Source organism: Antedon bifida, chromosome 2, assembly GCF_963402885.1.
Source record: "Antedon bifida chromosome 2, ecAntBifi1.1, whole genome shotgun sequence".
Taxonomy (NCBI): Eukaryota; Metazoa; Echinodermata; class Crinoidea; order Comatulida; family Antedonidae; genus Antedon; species Antedon bifida.
The window spans coordinates 2,396,044-2,418,358 of record NC_136227.1 but is presented as its reverse complement, the minus strand read 5'-3'; the positions used below and the strand labels follow the sequence as shown (position 1 = coordinate 2,418,358).

The window sequence follows — 22,315 nt, the reverse complement described above, 5'->3', positions numbered from 1 at the left end:
TATTTGATTAATATTAAACAAATAAACAATATTGAAAACAAAATGATAAACAATATTGAAAACAAAATAATAAACAATATTGAAAACAAAATATTAAACTATTTAAAACAAAATAATAAACAATATTTAAAACAAAATATTAAACAATATTTAAAACAAAATAATAAACAATATTTAAAACAAAATAATAAACAATATTTATAACAAAATAATAAACAATATTTAAAACAAAATAATAAACAATATTTAAAACAAAATAATAAACAATATTTAAAACAAAATAATAAACAATATTTAAAACAAAATAATAAACAATATTTAAAACAAAATAATAAACAATATTTAAAACAAAATAATGAACAATATTTAAAACAAAATAATAAAAATGTAAAATGTTTGTATATATTTGTTTTATTTGTGGGCCCTTAATGATCAGTTCCTTCATTAAACTGAATAGGCCACCCTCAGTAAAGATTGTATTAAATACATAAATATAACAATAATAATAGATTTTTAAAAAAATTTGGATTTTCTCTTTAACATTATGAAATTTTACACACAAAGGTACTTTGACTTGTATGTGAAAAGTATGAGATTTTTTTCCTTGTAATTGTCATTTAATACTGTGTGATATATTTTAAAACCTTTATTTATTGTCAAATCAATAACATTATGGCTATCATGTTTTAGTTATGAAAATGGACATATGATTGCTCAATAGTGAAAGTACGACGACGCTTCACTAGGGTCACGGATTAGGGGGGCACACGTGATAATGATGGGGGTTTAACGATAAGCTTACGATAACGAAAATGGGTTGGCATTTTGGCACTTTGAAAGTGAGCATGTTGGAGCGTTTTAGTGCCTCTTAAACCTTTTGTACTATTTGTTAATCATCATAAGCTTTGATTTGATGATCTTGGCGCTTGGCACTTGGAAAAAAACTACTCATGTCAAATAAAATGCGGCAATCATATTGAAATGTGCTGTATTCAAGTTTATTATGTATTTTTTTATAATGTGAATTGATTGTACAACTGAATTTTTTAGCATATTTCTCAGAAAACTGTGTTTCTGATATTGTTAAGAGAAAAAGTTTTGATATAATTTGCACACTATATTTACGTGCAATTAATACAACAATTTCAGAAATAAGAAATAAATAACAATTTGTTTCTTCAATAGAAACATCATGAACCTATACAATTAGATGTAGCTACAGTATAATTTTAAACATCATTTATTTCCAGATTAGAAGAGGGCCGACGTTCGAATAAATATGGTACATAAAATAAGCGTGGCATTTTTTCAAATAAATATGGTACATAAAATAAAACCAATGCACAGTAAAAACTTATATATATACATATACGGTATATATATTTATACAAGTCACATCATTTCCGTACATTGTTACATAAATATAAATCTACATTTGAATGATTAAAAGTTAAGCAATCGTCAATTGATAACAGAAATAGTTATTTTTAATCATCTTTGTTTGCCTTTTACTTTATTTCTGAGAAGAAGAAAGTACAACATTGAATTCAATGTATTGTATGTAATCTCCTTTTTATAATTTCTCTATTGTACTTTTTTTAACAAAAGCCTTGTTAATGGTTTCATCTTCAATTTGGAATTCAATTTTCTTTTGTGAGTTATTATGGTAATGACTTTTAAGATGAAATACCACATTTATGGATTTAATATCTTTATAGAGTCTTAACGATTATTGTAATAAAAACAAATGGATTTTAACAATTAGCAAAATGCGTCTTATAAACAATAATTCTTTTTTTTTAAATTGACAGTTTGATATCTTTATACTCTTCTTCGATTTAACAAATCATTTTCAATTTGAGAGTCCTTCGGGACGGAAAGATTATTACTATTAATCAAGAAGAGAGCCAGATGTTGATTGGCTAACTTTAGAGTACTTAACTAACCTCAAAGGAGATTAAACTCCCTAAGTTCAAATAAAAAAAACATCATTAGTTAGTCATTGAAAACATTTCTTTCGTTTTAAAGTTTTAAGTGTTTTGGGAAAATGTTTTTTTTTTTTATGAAGTTTGTTTAAATCAATTAATGACGAATATAATATCAACAGAGTCTTGTCATTTGATATCAACAATTAACTACTAATATGATATTTAAATATCATGTCATATTCTGATTTTTAAAATAAAAACTTAATATTTCTGTCAGTATTATAATTATAAATTAAAATATATTAAAACTAAGTATTTGCCATCAATATCATTGTTCAATTATAAGCTGAACTTTTAACTAACATTTATTTTCTATCTATAGTACTTATTTATTCACAATATTTTACCAGGGTGGCCCAATCAGTTAAACAAGACTGGTCACTGTTAGGGCACTGGGTACAATTATATTGAAAGAAAATAATAATACAAGTAAGAGTGACGGTGAATACAGTATGATACAACTTACACTAACAATTCCTCAAAGTTTTGAACGCATTACAGTTTTTAAGGTTTTTGCTGGGACTTAGGTTGTGAGTAGTCTGGGTTCCGGAGTTTTGACTTAATATTAGCATGGACCTCTTATTGATAGGTCCATGATATTAGTAAAAAGATAAATATTTTGGCACATTTTGCGTTTCATACGTATACTACTTGAGCTTGTATTTTCAGACAAAAATCGAAATAAAAAAAATATAAAAAAGACAATAAATAGAGCAAGTCTAGCTTGTGAGCTATAGAACTTCATCGACTCTTTAGGATCGCTAGAGGTTTTTGTCTAATAAATGAAATGAAATGCTGTGGCATAATGTAGCATCTAGCTTTATTGTTTTTTTTAAATCAATGTTATTTAGTTAGTTGGCGTGTTGACAAATGAAAACATACACTCAGACATGAACCATAATTAAATTTTATATTTTAGTCTATATCTTAAATTCTTTCATTTCTTGTTAGCTGTTTGGTAAAATAACATTAAGTATAATGACTGAAACTAAAAATACATTACAAAATAGAAATATAAAATTAGGACTATAAATGTTTATGTATTTAGTAAGTTTGATTGAGTATATTTTGCAATTTAAGGCTTCAGTAAGCAAAAAATAGTCAAACTGATTGGAAGTCAATGAGTTTTTCGTTGAGTTTAACCATTTATTTTGAGTGAAAACATTTTTTTTTCCTACAGAAGTGATTAACTTTATCTGCAAAATGGCCTATTTAAAGTCATTTTTTTATCAAATTTTATTTTTCATGTTTTGGGGGACAATACATCTTTAACATGAGTGAAATATGAATTTAGCATATAATGTATATTCTTATTTATCACTCAAATGTAATGTAACAAGAATTATCACCACTAGACGAAACTAATTGTGAAAAACAGATGGGGACAGCAAAACATCCCAAACCCCGAATAATAGTGATACCATATGTGACAAATGTCTTTACAGATATTTGTTGGCAATTGATAATAAGCCTGGTAAACTTTTTGGCGCACACGTCTGATCTAAAGTGATGCTTGCGTTCTTTTTTATGTTTTGAACCTTGTCGAACATGTGTACATATGTTGACTTAAATTAGGCAGTCACGTTGTATTAAAATTAGAGGTATCGTAGACTTTATTTTAGGAAAAGCCAAAGCCGCTTTGCCGTTTCCAAGTCTGCTCTGCAGTGTAATCTTTTAAATTATTAATTACAAATATAATTGATTGTTATAGTTATCAATTTAAAAAAGAAATTAAATCTTTAGTTTCTCATGATTTAAAATAAGATAAGATAAAAATGATAGTTTTACAACTTGCAGAATAAATTTATACTCCCAATGAGAATTGTATCTTTGGTGATGCAGCGTGCCTCAGAAACCGCTAATTACACCATATTTTTGGTAACTAATTTTAGACGTCTCCAAGGATTCCTGTGATACTCTTGACTGTTGACATTACGGGTATCATGCCATGCTTGCGAACAAGACCCAGGTGTGGGGGTTTAAAATGATTTGTGGAGATGGTAACGACCATTGATTACAAGACCACTAAAAAGCAAGCTACCGCCTTGTCGCGTTTAAGCGGCAATAAAATCTTGATGGAGTTTCATCTTGGCCACCATGATTGCCAAATTGTTTGCACTTTATTAGTAATTTTCTCGTCTAAGGTTTCATAAGTTATATATATGGCTATTAACACTTGTCTAATACACATAAATCATAGGATAAGTATCACTTAACTAGAGTAAAAGTTAATTTATTTGCGACTTTAATGCTCGCTTGTTTTAAACTTTTACTGCATAGTATTAAAACTTTTATTTCCCTGGTCAATGTATTTTAACTTTGACTTTGTACTCGCATTTTAAGAATATTAGAAGTAAACAATCTATAAATAAATAATAAAGGATAAAAAACAAATCTTAAAATATTTGAACTTTCATTATCATTGAATGACTTTTTCTGTAAACGTCATGCCGACATGTTCAATCCTGATTTTCTAAAGTATTGAGGTGTACTGCTTAAATAGCTAGGATAAAAGGTAATCGACCGAGGTGACGCAGAGCAGTTGATTTCCTTATAACCTAAAGTAGATCAAGCCCGCGTTGAAACCCAGCTGTTTTAGCGACTTTTAAAGAGATCAAACTGTCGGAGGATGAGCAACTTGTCAAACATCGTTGTTGACAGTCATGTGATTGAAACGATACTAACATGTAGAAACGACGAGAATTGTTGTCGTTCATTTCCAGGCGGTTATCATGATTAACATGAGTGCAATCCTCATTAGAGTGGGGAAAGTGGACCTTTTCTTTGTAGACTTAAGTATTTGTAGAGAAATATAACAAATATATTGTACAATGATTACATTTAGTTTTTTAAATATTTAAAGAAAAAGATAATAGTTAAAGATGTATTGTCCCCCAAAAACATGAAAAATAAAGACTTTGAATAGGTTATTTTGTAGTGTTAATAAAGTTAATCACTTCCATGGAGAAAAACCGGAAACAATTAATGTTTTCACTTATAAAATGACAAAATAAATGGTTAAATTCAACCAAAAACACATTGGCCTTTTGACTATTTTTTGATTTAAATTACAGTTTTTTAGGTTTATACATTTTCTTTTTGATACAATTTTTGGTCAAAATGGATAACTATTAGGTGACATTAAAATGGCATATTCAACAAAAAATCTTTTAAGAATCATTTTTTCAGGAGGACAATACATCTTTATAGATACTTCTTTAATAGTTATGTTTGTTATTCAAACCAATTTAATGTCAATAGGGTTTTAATTTGCTGGAAAATCTATTCCTTGATTTATTCCACAATGGTATAAATTACTAAACTAAACTATTAAACACATTAAGATTAATTCAATTATATTACACTTAAGTTATATTATGTAAGTTTCAAAATTATCTGTTACATCAATATATCACGTTTGCTGCCCTCGTGTGATTCTATCATTCATAGCGATATTGAAACATATTTAACAAGTTATTATTAAACAAAAGTACAAGTGCAACAAGATACTCACTGGCGGTAATCCAACGGCCCAATTTGAAGTATTTTTGCCGCATAACCCACCTAGCGTCTCCGAGTCTATTACATCCGCCCCTTTGGGAATTAAACAAACATATTTTATGTGGCCACACAATTAGATATGTTTTTGTAGGCCTATAATATGTAAAATAAAGTGTAACATTTTTATAATTTTAAGTTACATTTTTTCAGGTAAATAATTGTTTTGTTAACGTGAATAACTATTATGTGACAATAAAATGACACAATCAAAAACAAATTTGAAATAAAAATATTTTTCAGGGGGACAATATATCTTTAAAACTGTTAACTGTCAACAAGCGAGCAGCGTTTTTTGTAAGAAATATTTCCGTCTTGTTATAATATCAATTTGGGTGTTTGATATGTCAATAATATCATTATTATTATTTAATAACAATAATTTTCAAAAGTAAACAATTTGGAATTTGTTATCAATCACTTTAAGATAGTACTCTAAGCAAGAGTTGAACCAACGACTACGACATTGTAAGATAAGCACTTTAGGAACATTAATTCTAAATTTAATTTATTGAATTGATACTTTACCATTAAATTCAATTCCATTTTAATAAATAAGCCAAAACAGCTGTTAATACATGTTTAAAAAGCATTTTAATCATACATTCTAAGGGAATTAATGCGTAAATGTTTTAGAAAAAAGTTAAACCAATTTTTTTAGACATTGAAATAGTTTTTACAATTGTAAATTTTAAAAACTTATTTGATTTTTTGACTTTGTTTTTAATGTCAATTTGAACGTGACAATGGATACATGAGCCAGTTGTGTTCCATCCTGCCCAATTTACAAGTTTCTAAATATTGGAGGTAATTTTCACGATGAGAAGTTTACCTAGCTCATTACTATTAATTTCCTCCACTTGCTCCGAACAAGAATTTACAAATTCCCTCGACACACTAAGCATCGCAAGTCCACGTGCTTGAGGAAGTCATACCATGAACCATCAAACCGTCTGCCAAGAATTCCTTTTGACGGGCTCGCAGGCTTGGCGTCGAAAGATGTCCAGATCGTCCTATCGTCGGTGTTTGTACAACCTCAACTCTACTCCCAAAGGACTTTAGCAGGAGTAACTTCATTCAATGATTAAGTGCCGTGATTCGGCTTGACAATTTTCGCATGATTTAGTCAGAATTGAGCTCGTTTTTAAAGTAGTGATCTAACTTCGCGAGAACAGAATCAAAGCTTACTCAAAATGACACTAATCTAATGTGGCAAGCCGTAATGGGAATTCAAGGATTCATGTTGTTTGGTTCTTGGCGTTTAAGTGACATGTGGTGATCATGTTTTTGGACAACATACTTCAAAACGACTGACATGTTTTAATCTGTATTATAGATATGACTGTACTTATCGCGATATTCTGAAAGTTTGTTGTTAAAATAAGATTTTCTCAAACAATCATTTTATTTAAATTTAACAACTTTGGCCCGTAATCTTGTTTAACAAGAAGATAATACAAATTTCTGTAACAAAAATGGTCCTAATCATTCTAAATAATACTGAGTTTGAATTAATTTGAGTAGTTTTCAGTAAAAATAGATGAAAAATGCGAATCAAATGGATTCTGAAATATAAAATGAATTTAGTTTTCTTTAATTTTTAGCAGTGATAAAACTGTAAAAGACAATGTAATAATTTTTGCTTATTTTGATTTTAAAATCACTTAGTTGGCTTATAGGCTTGGCAGTGGTATAAATAGATTTGTATATGTATAATAATAGTATAGTAAGTATATTGTTTAGTTTCCAATACAAACAGGGTTACAGTTATAAACATTGGGGTACACATTAAATGTTATAATTTAACAATGAAATTTCAGTTCATATTTAGTACTGTATATGAAATGAATTTTCAAAAATCTATTAAAAATACATTATGTTCACATTATTTGTTACAACATGAATAATAATAATAATAAAATCTTGGAAATATTAAAGAATTTCATATGAAACGTGACATTTTTCATCTGATTAATTATAGAAACACGTTTTTTTGTTCATTTTGGTTAAATATTAATTTTTCGGTTATTTTTACACATGGTATTTATTTGCATTTCCATCAGAACTGATAAAACAAAACCGCTTGAAAAATGTACAATCACCAAGTTAACAAGCCTTGATAGAACATAGATTTTCCGAAGCAATTTGGCGTCAATTTAGTACATTTACCGTGCGTGCGAACACTGATAAGCACATGACATATATTTGCGCGAGATTATGAAATTATAAAGTCGGATGTACTGAATAGAATACTGCAACATGTACCGCAAATGGCTGGCTATGAAAGAGCGTCCAGTGGAGTTTATTGAAAAATGGCATTCGGGGAAATTACAAATGACACGTGAAAGCGCACTTCTCGTTTAAAAAAAACGCAAGATTATGATTGGTTGTGACTGGTCGTTTGATACGTGCCACGTACACGTACATCGAGGATTGTTAAGTTTCTATACAACTGCCGGTTATTAAGTCACTCTCGTGTGCCATTAAATTTTTTAACAACACCATTTTTGTATGATTCATTTTTGAAAGTTATAATTGAGGATATATGCTGACAGAATAATAGTAACGCAAACGGACAAATAGGTTTTAACATCGATATGTGACTACGTTATAAATACACTTTGCAGAAACCGATGGAAGAACTAGGCGACGGTAATAGCAAAATATGAAATAAAATATCTGTACGTGAAATTAATGGTCTTCAACTGCGAATATAATATAATAAATGTGAGCATTAACATACATTTAGGCAAGGGCATTACTTCCTGTTACATTTTCCTATGTCATAGATCAAGGATCATTATTATAGATTAAAACTGTTCATAAACATTCACGGTATCATGTTGCATATGTAGAATAATTTCGTTATTTTGTTAATAATTACCGGTGTTGAGTCAATGTTCCGTGATAGGACGATTATAACATTCTCTCGTTCTTGTCAGTCATAAATTGTTAAATGTGTATGTTACTTAATTCATTCAAAGTTGTTACGATCGAGAAGGTAGTTCATTCTGCTAATTGAATTTGCCAATCAAATGTTTTTCTGAATAATAGTTCCTAATTAGATTTTGATTTTGTGCAATAGAACACAACCATCTGTCTCTGAGTATCAGAGAAAGTCTAGATCTTTTATTTATCTTTCAAGATTCTGTGTACATGCAGCTAGTGTGTAGCTATTATTGAAACCAAGGTGGGAGGGGGTGGGGGCATTGTGTAGAAGATGCTGTGTACATGTTGCTAGTGTGTAGCTATTATTGAAAATAAGGTGGGAGGGGGTGGGGGCATTGTGTAGACGATTCTGTGTACATGTAGCTAGTGTGTAGCTAGTATTGAAAATAAGGTGGGAGGGGGTGGGGGCATTGTGTAGACGATTCTGTGTACATGTAGCTAGTGTGTAGCTAGTATTGAAAATAAGGTGGGAGGGGGTGGGGGCATTGTGTAGACGATTCTGTGTACATGTAGCTAGTGTGTAGCTAGTATTGAAAATAAGGTGGGAGGGGGTGGGGGCATTGTGTAGACGATTCTGTGTACATGTAGCTAGTGTGTAGCTAGTATTGAAAATAAGGTGGGAGGGGGTGGGGGCATTGTGTAGACGATTCTGTGTACATGTAGCTAGTGTGTAGCTAGTATTGAAAATAAGGTGGGAGGGGGTGGGGGCATTGTGTAGACGATTCTGTGTACATGTAGCTAGTGTGTAGCTAGTATTGAAAATAAGGTGGGAGGGGGTGGGGGCATTGTGTAGACGATTCTGTGTACATGTAGCTAGTGTGTAGCTAGTATTGAAAATAAGGTGGGAGGGGGTGGGGGCATTGTGTAGACGATTCTGTGTACATGTAGCTAGTGTGTAGCTAGTATTGAAAATAAGGTGGGAGGGGGTGGGGGCATTGTGTAGACGATTCTGTGTACATGTAGCTAGTGTGTAGCTAGTATTGAAAATAAGGTGGGTGGGGGTGGGGGCATTGTGCAGTAGAGCTGCACAATATGTTTCGCAGTATTATACTAGAATTTTGTCTGACTTGCATTATTGAATTATTTGGGTGGGATAATGTACAGCAGAGGGTGTGGGGTAATGTACAGTGTCTTTCTCTGCATGTACAAGTGGCTTTGAAGTGAATATGTAACAGGTTAGGAAGGGGGGAAGGGGAGGGGCTTGGGTGGAGAGTATTGTTGTTCCTGGTCAAAATTAGGAACATGGTATTAACTTTACATATAACTTTCTAACAATCATATGTGGAAGTCACTCTATAACTTCAACAACAAAGTTATATCAATTTCACAAACTTGTAGACTATATTTTATAATCATAAAAAGTCATTATTAGAGTTTGTGGGATGAAAATGTAGTTGGTTGACCTAAATTAATATTACACGGTGAATAAAAATACTTTTGAATTTTGATTTTGATGCAGGCTGATGAAAATCTAATAAAATAAAAAGGTTCAAACTATTGTGTAATGAATTTTTGATTTTGATGCAGGCTGATAAATATCTAATACAATAAAAATGTTCAAACTATTGTGTAATGAATTTAGAATACCCTTTGACTCATCCACGGGCAAAAAGTATAGTTGACGAATGCGTTTAAATGGCAAAGTGACAGGCTGTAAGGACTTTACCCACTTTGACCAATTACAGTAGGGTGTTTTTAAGCCCAGCCAGGTGGCAAACTAGGCTCCTTCGCCAATCAACGTCTAGGCTAACATCAATCAACACGGAGGATTTTTTATTTCCTTTAAGCCTAGAATCATTTAAGGGTGACCAGCATCCTATTTGCTTGAACCCTTAATTATGTGTCCACTATCGGAACCCACTTCTGGGCTGTTGAAAGTGCTAGACGACGCCAAATCTGTGAAAAATACGCTTGTAAAACCAAGTAGTGCGTTAGAAATTGCCACTTTATGTTCAAATTAATTTCCGTTTCTTTTCGATTGTATTTTACAGTTACGGATAAGTGGCGTGTTATTCATTGCCAGTGTATGCGTACCATAGTAAGTTGCGATTATTTTTTAACTTATGATATTAAGATGTACTTAAAGCTATTTTGAAATAAAACAGAATTTGACTGTTTTTTTTTTTGTAAATGTTCATATTAACTTGAAGACATATTGCAGAGATTCATTGTAAATTAAAAAACACTTAAATTTTATGAAGTGATATTATAAGTTGACATTCTTTCTGTCTCCTGACAATCAGCAGGATCTTCCCGTTGTATCAGAATGTCTTTTTTATTGTCTGATACAAAACAGAATTTAACTCTTTCTCTTTTCACAAAAAAAAAATTGTATGATATTAAACTGAACTTTGCATTGAGAATTAAACTATTGTGATAAAATCAGGGTCAAGTCTTCTCACAGATTTCATACTAAAGAAACACACACTCTGCAAACTTTATGTTACAAAACAATGTGATGTGCCCATATATGATGATGTCATATCACTACCATATTTGGGCATATCACACTCATTTGTCAAACTAGTTTGATAGTGTAGACAGAGCTTAAAACTATGATAGTAGAATCCCTATACTTAGGGAACAAAGTGTCCATGAATTGAAGCTGGTCGTAGTGTTAACACATATTTCCCATGATGCTTCACTAAATAGGGGTTTTGTTTTATACTTTTCTTTCGTCTTCCTCCCCAATTTGAAACAACTTTGTTTTTGAAGGAAGTGGCTTGTAATGTATAAATTATTATTTGTTATCTTTGTTAAGTTTTATTATTATCATAATAATTATTTTGTTGCTTCTTTAGTTGGTAAACCTTTTAAAATGGATAGAGGGCAGCTCTAATAACCTGAACCGATGCGACTTTGAACGCGAATCTAGAATATGGACAGGCGTCGAAATTGTCGCTGTACTTCACAACTTGAACGTTCAACCCGACACAATCCCGCAAATTGTCGTAAGTGCTCAAAGTAACACAATCAATCAAGAGTTTATTTTATATTACAATTGTACTTACAACAATCGTGACAATTTGTAAAAATAGCAAAAATTTAACAAACATAATAATAAAATTTAACATTAATATTAACCATAATCACCATCAATAACACAAAACAAAGAATAATAATATTGATGATTATTTATCAATTTTGTGATGCTTAAAATGAAACCCAAAACTATTATCATGCAATAATGATGTTGAGATTGTTTAATTGCAACCCAAACTTGGTTGTCCATGCTATCGGAGGAATAAGATGGACACTGTCCACTGATTTATTTCTGTTTGTTTAGCATCATCTAACAGCATTGTGTGAAGAGAATGAGGATAAAGAGGACACCCATGCGTTGTCTTCCAATTCAGCGGCGCTTCTTGAAAGTCTCTTTGTCATCTTTGAGTATCTTTTCCGTGACAACATGCGTTTCATGAAAGACTATAAGTAAGTATAATATAACGTCTTTATCCCCTTGTATAGGTATCAACCACAATCATTGTTCTCTATTTCATTCAAGTGATTTTACAATCATAATACGCATACTAACAAAATATCATGTTCATTGTATATGATAAAATATTTATAAGCTACTGTATAAACAAAACAAATATATATGCATGATCATACAATACAATTTCATCTTTAGAGTATTATAATGATCATCTGCACATGTGCACAACAAAATCTGTTTTGTGATAGTTCTTGCAACTATCTCAAATTCTGGATTAGTGAAAGTTGCAGTTAGATGCACAGTGTTATGCACATTTTTTGTTGGATATTTTAATGATAACAAGTTTTGAATGATTAATTTTTAAGAAAAATTGTATTTATCTTATTCAAAACCATAACAGAGAACAATTAATGCAGTATTTGTGTTATTTACATTCTTGGCTCATTTCTATATACATATATATATTTTTTTAGGATTGCACTGTTGCGTACTGTATCAAGAAAGTCCTTCACAAATGTAAGTATTTTATTTTAAAATCATGTTTCTTCTAAAATATTACTCTTAAATTTACTGACAAAAATAGAGATATTGTTTGTTTTGCCATTATTGAACACATTTTAAATTATTTTAAAATAAACATTTATTTTGAATTCAGAATAATGGATGGATGAGCAGAAGAAGAAGTAAGATTATTATGTTATCTTTATCTTTCCTCTTGGTATTAACTGATATACCTTATCATCTTTAATATCATCTTTCATTTTAATTGTTTAAGATAAGATAAATCTTTATTGTCATGACCACAACAAGTGAACATGAAATTGGTTTTCCTTGATGCTTATATTACACACACAATACAGACAAATATAACACTTAACAGTAATAAATATCAATACAATATATATAAAGACTAAAATTAGAAAAATTACATGGTTACAAGAGGGAAAAAAATGGCTGATTTACAACACAAAATGGACACTAATATGGAATCCTTTTAATTGGCGCAGATATGTATATGTATGTTTTTTTTATTCTTGTACATTTCCTTATTATGTGTTATTAGGCAATCAGAATTCTTTCACTGTTTCACTTAACTTCTGGTGCATGAACCCAGCTGTGGTGAGTAGTAGTAAAATATTAATCAAAGAATCAATCTATTAATAGCCCCCAGTCATTTACAATTATACACTCTAGGGTTTGTTAGCGAAACTAGGATCAAAATTAACATCGCTACGAGTTCTTTAAAGCGACATTTTCATGAGGATTTCCTAATTGTAATTAATCACTTTTCTTCAAGAATTATGACTTGTAATTTTATGAAAAGATTATTCTCCAGATAGTTTATTACCCTTGTGGCGTGTATTGACTGGGTTTTGTAGCCTGGGGGAGGAAGCCTATTTTATTGACTGGGCTTGTAGCCTGGGGGAGGAAGCCTATTTAAAACTAGACCAATGTAAATTTCAATTTTCAATATAGAAATTATATAAATATTTAAGTTTTATTCATCCCATGGTAATGTCGTCAGTAATGCTTGACATGTGATGATGTAACTATTTTCACAGATTTTAAATTTTTTCATATCACGGTTCATTTTAAGTTTAAAATCTGTTGTAGATGCGGCTCCATTTATGGGTATGATCTGTAATAGGTATAACAACTGTTTTTATAATAGAATAATAATTCAAAAGAGTACATCTGTTTATTTTATACAGAACTAAAATAAGCTTTGGAACAATTAAAGAAACTTGACTAAAGGTCTGTCTACACTATCAAACTTTATGTGGCAAAAAAATATGATGTGCCCATCGACTTGATGATGTAATATCACTACCATATTTGGGCATATCACTACCATTTTTTAGCACATTTTGTCAAACTAGTGTAGATAGAGCTTTACCAAAATGGTAATCTGAAATATGGATTTATGTGTGAGAGTAATTAGATTGTAAATAAAGTTTATAAAGTAAAGTAATTTGCTTTGTATACTTTAGGTAGGTTAGGTTATTTTCCCCAATGCAGGTCACAAGTTCTTTCTGTATTTGGAATTGTATATAGAGCATGACATGATATCTAATGTACTATTCATAACCTATGAACTCTGACCTCTCCCAACAGGCTTTCTCAGACTTGTATGACATTCGTAGCATCATCCTGACATCTGGTACTCTTTCCCCGATGGACTCGTTCGCTTCCGAACTGGCCACTACTTTTCCCATCCAGTTGGAGGCTAATCATGTCATTCATAAATCACAGGTAATTTCTGTTGTCATACATATTATTTTATTCTTTTTATATACAGTAGAATATCTGTTACTGTAAAAACACACCATTGCGTGGGATGCAAAGTTAATTCAATCAATCAATCAATATTTTTATTCCATAATCAAAATAATAACATATAATTAATATGGGTGAATAGAGGTTGACTGTAGTGTAAACAAAATTATATTTTCCCTCATATACCTTTATCATCAAAGTGTGCCACTGTGGTAAGAGTGAAGTTTCCAATAAATTATTATTATTATTATTGTTATTATTATTATTATACAGTAGAACCTTACTGTAAAAAGACACCGTTGAATGGGACGCAAAGTTAATTCATTAATATGGGTGTCCCCTGAATAGATGTTGGCTGTAGTGTCAATATATTGTTCTTCGTTCATTTCATAGGAAAGCATTCCACTGTAATTATATTTTAAGGCGTTTTTAATAAATGTAAATGATGTTCATGATATCAATTAATTTGTTTAATATTCATTTTTTTCTTTTTTGGTATATTTTTTATGATAATATGAACTACCAGATAATCATATTGTTTCTAAATAAAATGTTCTAGTAACTTCTAGTAAATGAGATCTTTTGAGTGTCCGCAATTGCGAATGCTGAAATGATTATGTTATGGGCTGCAACAAAAGTTGTAAGAATGAAACGCAAAATGTGACAAATTCTGGACAGTATACTTGACAATCGCAACAGGTTATATATGAATTGACCCAGAAAACTTTATATAGTTGTGGCTCAAATGTCATTCTTTCAACAAACAATAAAACTTATCATAAGTTGTTATTCCTGTGAAATCACAGTCATACGTGCTAACCATAAAATACTAAAGTAACAATATCACCAAAAATAAGCCAACTATGGTACGCTGGCAGGTAAAAATTAAAAAAAAAATAAAAAACTGATACACAACATTTATACTGTTATTTTATTTCATGATAATAATACAAAAAAACATTTAGATGAAAAATATTCGCATTTTAATGTAATTTATTCCAATTCCTACAATAAAATTTTAGATTTGTAGATGTTACGTATAAAAAATATTGTGACTTCTATCAATAATATAGAAATTGTTTATGGGAATTTTTAAAAGTGAATCTGTAAAGCTTATTGTTTTAAAGCAAAGTGAATTTGTGAGCCTAGTATTAGATCTCTATCAACAGCTTCTATCACCGTAGGTGCAGGATACACTAATGCGTAATTATGAACCGCCGCCACAGCTCCACACACATTGGTCGCACGGGAAACAAACAGGAATACGACTTGTAATTTGAATCATGTAGGACATGTATTTAACGCTCTCGTGGGGCCATAAAGCCGGAGTTGTTATATGTAAACATGGGAAAACACAAGCCTACGAACTAACAAGCGATGAAACGATGTAAATTAGTAGATTTTGCAATACAGGTCACAGATAGGCATACACCAACAAGGCCACTCCTATATTAACTATGACGCATAGTTCATACTGGTTCACATAAACTTATGTTCATAGTTGATGATGGTTCACATGAACTTGTATCCACATGAATTGAAACCTACACAAATGAAATGCCAATGCAAAATGCCACAAATTTAAATTATTGGTGTAATTTATTTTGTACTCCTAGCATAAATGTAATTAAGGTTTCTGTTTATATATTTTGTTCTCTCTCTCTTTTTAAATTTGTAATGTATTACTGTAAGTTGTTCACGGCCTTGTAGAAGAACACCTTTATGGTGACACAAGCTTTTCCGTGTTAAAATAAAGTATTTATTATTATTATTATTATTATTATAATTTGGTTAATTTGGGAAACCTGGTTCACATGCTACAGTAGTTCATTTAAACTATATAATGTTTTTGTTTTTTTTTAAATTAGGCAAGTAGACAAAAATATTCATTCATTCGTTTTATTTCACAATGCATCACACTTGATAAGTTGTTACAGATTAATTCAAAGTATTATATAAAAGATGCAAAGCCTGGAAAAGAATGAATAAGCTCAAGAGAGCTTTAAGTATAAGCCTGATAATTAATTATATCAAATAAAAACAAACAATACTTAAATCTAAGTAAATAAGATCAGACAAGTAGTAGTAATAATATAAAAATAATCAATTTTTTAATTACACAATGTTAAGGCCTTTTTGTTATCTCAGTCTCAATCATATTTTTATATATCTTATTATTTAATGTAAATATCACACAATTTTATCTCCACACAGATATTCGTGAGCACTGTAGCCTTTGGTACTAATGGACATTCACTCAATGCTAGCTACAAATCCTCTGAGGTAGGTTAACACAATTTAAAAATAAATCTATTTTTCAAGAAAAAAAATAGTAAAACTCTTGAACAATAGACCTAAATCCTGAGAAAAAGGTACCCCACTGCAATGCAGTTTAATTGTGGGGTCCAAGCAACATAATATCAGAAAAGAAAAATTAAAAACAGAGAAAAAAATTGAAATTGTGACATTTGACATAACACTCCTTTAACATTATACAGTACAGCTAAAAATTACTGCAATGTAACCCTATGAGGTATTGTGTTTTGATCGTGATTCTACAAGATGTATTGTTTTTGATTGCGGTCAATTTTTAAATAACCAACGAAGTACCACGCACCCAACGCCACATACAAGCTGCTACATAAGTAATTTACCATATTTTTTTTAATGCACATCGTTATAATTTCCATTGATGGAACCTCTGTTTGGATTCGAACCCACAACCTTGAATTTAATTCTAAACCTGAACCCTTAGAATGTACCAGATACATCAAGACATTTTTAATGAACAGACCAGATGTAATCTCTGGCTCCACATTGGTTCCTGTAGATAGCAGGGTTTAAATTGTCATTTGACATTTTCTGCAGCCCCTCCCAATCAGTGTGCATCATTACTGGTTCCTGGGTTTAATTGTTTGGGTCATTAGTGGTTTTTGAGGTTTTCTTTAAGCTATCATGAGTTAATTGACAATTGCAATTACCTATTAATGTGTTTTAATTGATTATAAGGCCAATGATTGTTTTTCTGAATGTTTTATGTACAGTTGAATCTCCCAAAAGCTTAGGTCTACTTTGAACCACGGTACTACGGTTAGATTTTAACTGAGGCTGCCTTTATTAAAAGATCAAAATTATATTTATTATCATTTTACTAATTTGTCAGAAAAAAATTAGTAGTGCACATTTGTTTTGTTTATATATTTAAGCAAATTGCCAAGGATAACCATAAGCGAATTCATTCACTATCCTTCTTAAAGGTGGCAATCCCATTCACAAGACAAACATGTACACAAGATTCTCTACATAAACAAAATCTTATTACAAGTCTTTGGGAGTAGAGTCATTAGAAAAAATCCTGACATGACTTGAACCCAGGACCCTTGGATTGGTACCCAAGCATCATAACCACCAAGCCACTCATAAATTAACAATCCACAGTATCAATTTATGACACATTATTTTTCTTCTATATCTTTTAATAAAAATAATTATAAATGTAATATCTGTTTTTACAGTCGTATAGTTTTCAAGATGAGGTAGGGAATCTACTGCTTCAGGTGAGTCGCATCATTCCGTACGGAGTACTCATGTTCTTCCCGTCTTACAGTATGATGTCAAAGTTGGAAGAACGCTGGAAGGTAACTTTGAATTTACTACCATATATGGCAGAGTATAATCCCATGCTCTGTTTACACTATCAAACTAGTTTGACAAAAAATAGTGATGTGCCCAAATATGGTAGTGATATGACATTATCATGTCCATATATGGGCACATCACATTCTTGTCACATAAAGTTTGATGGTGTAGACAGAGCTTAATGTTTATTTTTTGCTGTAATACTGCTTGAGATTGTTTTATACTGTTTTTTATTGGACGTACTTATAAATTGCACTTTTAAAAAGTTCATTTTTTACTACAGGAAAGTTAATTGTGATTTATTACCATATTAACACCATTTGATAATGGGCAACAATGGTATGTGTCTTTAATAGACCTATAATGAAATTACACAGTAATTTAAAGGAATTCCCTTTTATTGATTTATGTATCCAGGTAGTTAGTGTGCACTCTGGTGTCTTATTTGTGTAAATGTTGTCATTATTTTGTGGTTATGGTGTAAGTTAGGTGCTAGGGCCCACACACAAACTTACTTAGTATTTGCCCTACCATAACCTTTAGTCAATTTTAATAGAGGAAGTTAGTACAAAATATGCAAGTTATTATGAAATATGTAAGTTATGTCTTTGTGAATCCAATAAGCAAATGAATATCTAGTTCAGTATCTTCATATCTTCATAATAATATCATGACCCTTTTTCTTCTGTCCATAAATTTTGGTGAGTTTGGTATTAGATTCCTTTGAATTAGCAAATTGGTAACAGAATTGTTATAGAATTGTGCAGTTGACAGAAACACTCTTTTTTACCATTAAAAACACATTCTAAATACCAAGGTTGTGCGAAGTTGACTATTTTACTAAAGTCGTTTCATTGAAATAGAGAAAACTGTACTGTCCATTGAAAATTCAGAAATAGATAATTTATTTATTTATTTATTTCACCTTATTTATAGAGGGTGACCCTAAACAGCGTATGCTGACTATCAGGGGGCCCTCTTGATCAGTTACGATAATGTGTTTCTGTATAAAAATGTCAACTCTGCGAAAGTGAAAAAAGGGCGCCCTAACCAAGATTCCAACTTTTTTGCTTTATGTTTTTGTGAATGGATACAAACATACCATTTAACAAAATATAATTTAAAGACAGAAATGTCCTACCGGGGTCCTACCCTAATATTGTTTTTCCGTTTTCTGTTTTTAGAACACTGGTTTATGGGATAAGTTGAACGAACTGAAGGTCGTCTTATCCGAGCCACGAGGGAATAACAAAAACGAGTTTGATGATTTGTTGAGGCAGTTCTATGATGTCATCAAAGAGTGTGAGCAAATGGAGCAGGTCAAAGGTCAGTAAATATTGTAGAACATTTAATACGAATTATGATTACATTACACATGATTACATTACAACATTAGGACAAATAATAATAATAATATGCTTAATTTAAACACGAAAACTTGGCTCAACTAGCAGTTTTTCTGCAAATCAATAGAGAGAGTTACAAAAAAATCTTTTCTCAAAATAAATCTGATGTAAAGAGTTTTAATATATGTACATATCTATATATAGGCTTCAGAAACATTTCTATTTAGCTGTTTACTTTTTGTTGTGACTCCGATCCACACATTGTCATTAACATACCATTGGTTTTACTTTCTCTAGATTTCCTATGGATTTATATATGTTTTCCTAATTCAGTATCTTGGTCATGCCAAGTTTCTAGACAACATTTTCTTTCACCTCTGTCTGGTGGCAGGAAAAAGCCTTGCCTTATCTATTTTTTTGGATTGCAAATAATTTGTTTAACATTAAAAACAAGAATGTTATGTTTTTCACTAGATCCCAGTAGTGATAATCCTGCTAAGAATGGAGCCGTGTTTTTGGCAGTTTGTCGTGGCAAAGTGAGTGAAGGAATGGACTTCACAGATAACAATGCCAGAGTTGTACTAACTGTAAGATTGATTGATTATTGATAAATATTTGAGTTATTGATTAATATTTAAGTTATTGGTTAATGAATAATATTTGACTTATTGATTATTGATTAATATTTGACTTATTGATTATTGATTAATATTTGACTTATTGATTAATATTTGACTTACTGATTAATATTTGACTTATTGGTTATTGATTAATATTTGACTTATTGATTATTGATTAATATTTGACTTATTGATTATTGATTAATATTTGACCTAATGATTATTGATTAATATTTGACGTATTGATTGGGAGAATAAAGGATTGTGATTTTAGGTGACAAGATAGTTGTTTCCTCACTTGATTACTTGTTGTTCGTAGAAAGATATCTTAGATAAATGGAACATTTCATTTCATTATTTATTTGGTCTTTTTCAATATTTACATTATGAAAAAAACTGAATTAGGGAGTCCAGGGTCAAGCACTAACTAAATCACTGTAGCAGAGCCGTTGGACGTTAAAAACTATAATCCATATAAAATCCAAAGAAATTATTTTTTTAACCGAAAGACATTTTGTTTATTAGGTCGGGATACCGTTTCCTAATTTCAAAGACAAACAAGTTGAACTTAAGAGACAGTATAATGACAAGTATACGGCGGAGAAAGGCTTGCTGACTGGATCAGCTTGGTATGAGATTCAGGCTTACAGGGCCTTAAACCAGGCACTTGGACGCTGTATCAGACATAAGTACGATATTTAAAAAACAAATCTGTATCAGCTCTAGCTTTAAGGCCAATGTACAGACGAGCGGTAACGGTAATAAAAATATAGAATCTATGTTATTCCTTATAGTCAGGTGGCTTAGCGACTAAAACGTTACACAGTGGAAAAAAGCACCACATTTTGCATGAGGCTTCTTTTAGACGTACTAATTGATTTTTGCCTAGGAGCCACTCGATCAGCTTCCGATTTTCCAAGATGGCGGCCAAAATCCAAAATGGCTGCCAGTAAATTGGTATATCATATATCTGTGACTGTAAAAGTTACAAATAGACAAATAATGTACTGAATCAAGAATTTCTGAGGTCAGTAAAACCGATTCAGGAAATATTATATAAAGTGAGTTCCAAGATGGCGCCCAAAAATAAAAATGGTAGCCATTGAAATTGAAATACATATAATCGTATACAAAGTCAGAAATAGTTCATTCCCAATGTATTTTAGTCTGCAAATCAGAAGGAAAGTGCAAGCATTGCATTTTATGAATTTTTTAACCATGCTAGTTATAAAAACCCATGTTATCAAATTTCTAAAGTTTTTCTTTGACCTTTGACCTCAATTTGAATATTTTAATCCAATTGAAAACAAAATAACCATATCTCCGCAACGCTTACATTAAATTAAATAATTTTAGTGTCAAATTATTTGGAAGATGCATATTAATATTCGTCCTAATGGAAACATTTGTCAAAAAATGGCCGGAAGTATGATTTTTGGTATTTTTGACCTTTGACCTACATGTCATATAACTTGGTAACTAACAGTTGGACAAACTTTAAATAGGTCTCAAATTAATCAGAAGATGGATGTTTCTATTCAGTCTAATACAAATTTTTCCAAGAAAATGACCCAGATTCTTGTTATTGACCTTTGACCTGTACTGGTAGTACACATTTCTATATCTCGAAAACTAGTGGTCGTACAAGTTTTTTTTATGAGAAATTGTTAGAAAAATATATATTTATATGTTTTATAATAAAACATGTTCTATGAAAATGTAAAAGAATCCTATTTATGATAACTAAATTTGTAATTTGTTAACATCCAATAGTATTTGTTATGTATTAAAATGTGTTATATTTGCTGATTTTAGGCACTTAACGTAAATTTATCTGAACTATGGATATTTAATGTAAAATTTGTTTTCTTTAATATAAAGAAAATGTAATTATCTATCAAATAAGACCATTAAAAAAATATTCTGAGAAAAACTTAATTAGTTACAGGTAAAAAAGTGTACTTTTACTTATGTGAACAGCGCCCTCAATCTTTATTTTCCCAAAAATACCACATTTTATGTGGTTTCAGCAACTGAACTGGTTATAACTTTTTTGTATAGATTTATTTTACAGTTACTTGTAATTTACATACCACCTCTACCATTTACTACAGATACTTCATTTACATATTACTTCTGCCGTCCACAGATACTGTATGTGATTTCCTAGTTTGCAGGCAGCCATTTTGGATTTGTCCCACCATCTTTGCAACGAGTGACCTATATTATGTACCATGTCTAAAATATGTTTCAATGACCATGATTAGGCCTACTCCATGTTTTCCTACTTCGTTTGATACCTATATGCGATTTCTGCAACCAGAATGGTATTTCAGTTTAGGCTACTGGCAGCCATGTTGGATTTTGGCCACCATCTTAACAACGAATGACCCATGTCATGCAACATGTCTAAAATATGTTTCAATGACCATGAATACTTATGTTTTGATAGTTCATTTGCCTATATGTGACTTCTGCAACAAATGAAATGGGATTTTC

The 22,315-nt window shown here is 30.8% G+C and overlaps 1 protein-coding gene across 3 annotated transcripts in view; it reads left to right on the top strand.

Annotated features, from left to right (window-relative positions):
* LOC144835713 (Fanconi anemia group J protein homolog) overlaps positions 1–22,315 on the top strand; it is a 59,971-nt gene that overhangs the window by 16,930 nt on the left and 20,726 nt on the right. For all 3 annotated transcript variants that reach the window (XM_078690781.1, XM_078690779.1, XM_078690780.1), the window contains exons 14-25: positions 10,487–10,533; positions 11,297–11,446; positions 11,782–11,927; positions 12,408–12,450; positions 12,590–12,617; positions 12,998–13,053; positions 14,050–14,187; positions 16,426–16,494; positions 17,727–17,849; positions 19,035–19,176; positions 19,671–19,783; positions 20,342–20,505. In XM_078690781.1, the coding sequence (XP_078546907.1) occupies positions 10,487–10,533; positions 11,297–11,446; positions 11,782–11,927; positions 12,408–12,450; positions 12,590–12,617; positions 12,998–13,053; positions 14,050–14,187; positions 16,426–16,494; positions 17,727–17,849; positions 19,035–19,176; positions 19,671–19,783; positions 20,342–20,505 (1,219 nt within the window). The remainder of the gene's footprint in view (positions 1–10,486; positions 10,534–11,296; positions 11,447–11,781; positions 11,928–12,407; positions 12,451–12,589; positions 12,618–12,997; positions 13,054–14,049; positions 14,188–16,425; positions 16,495–17,726; positions 17,850–19,034; positions 19,177–19,670; positions 19,784–20,341; positions 20,506–22,315) is intronic.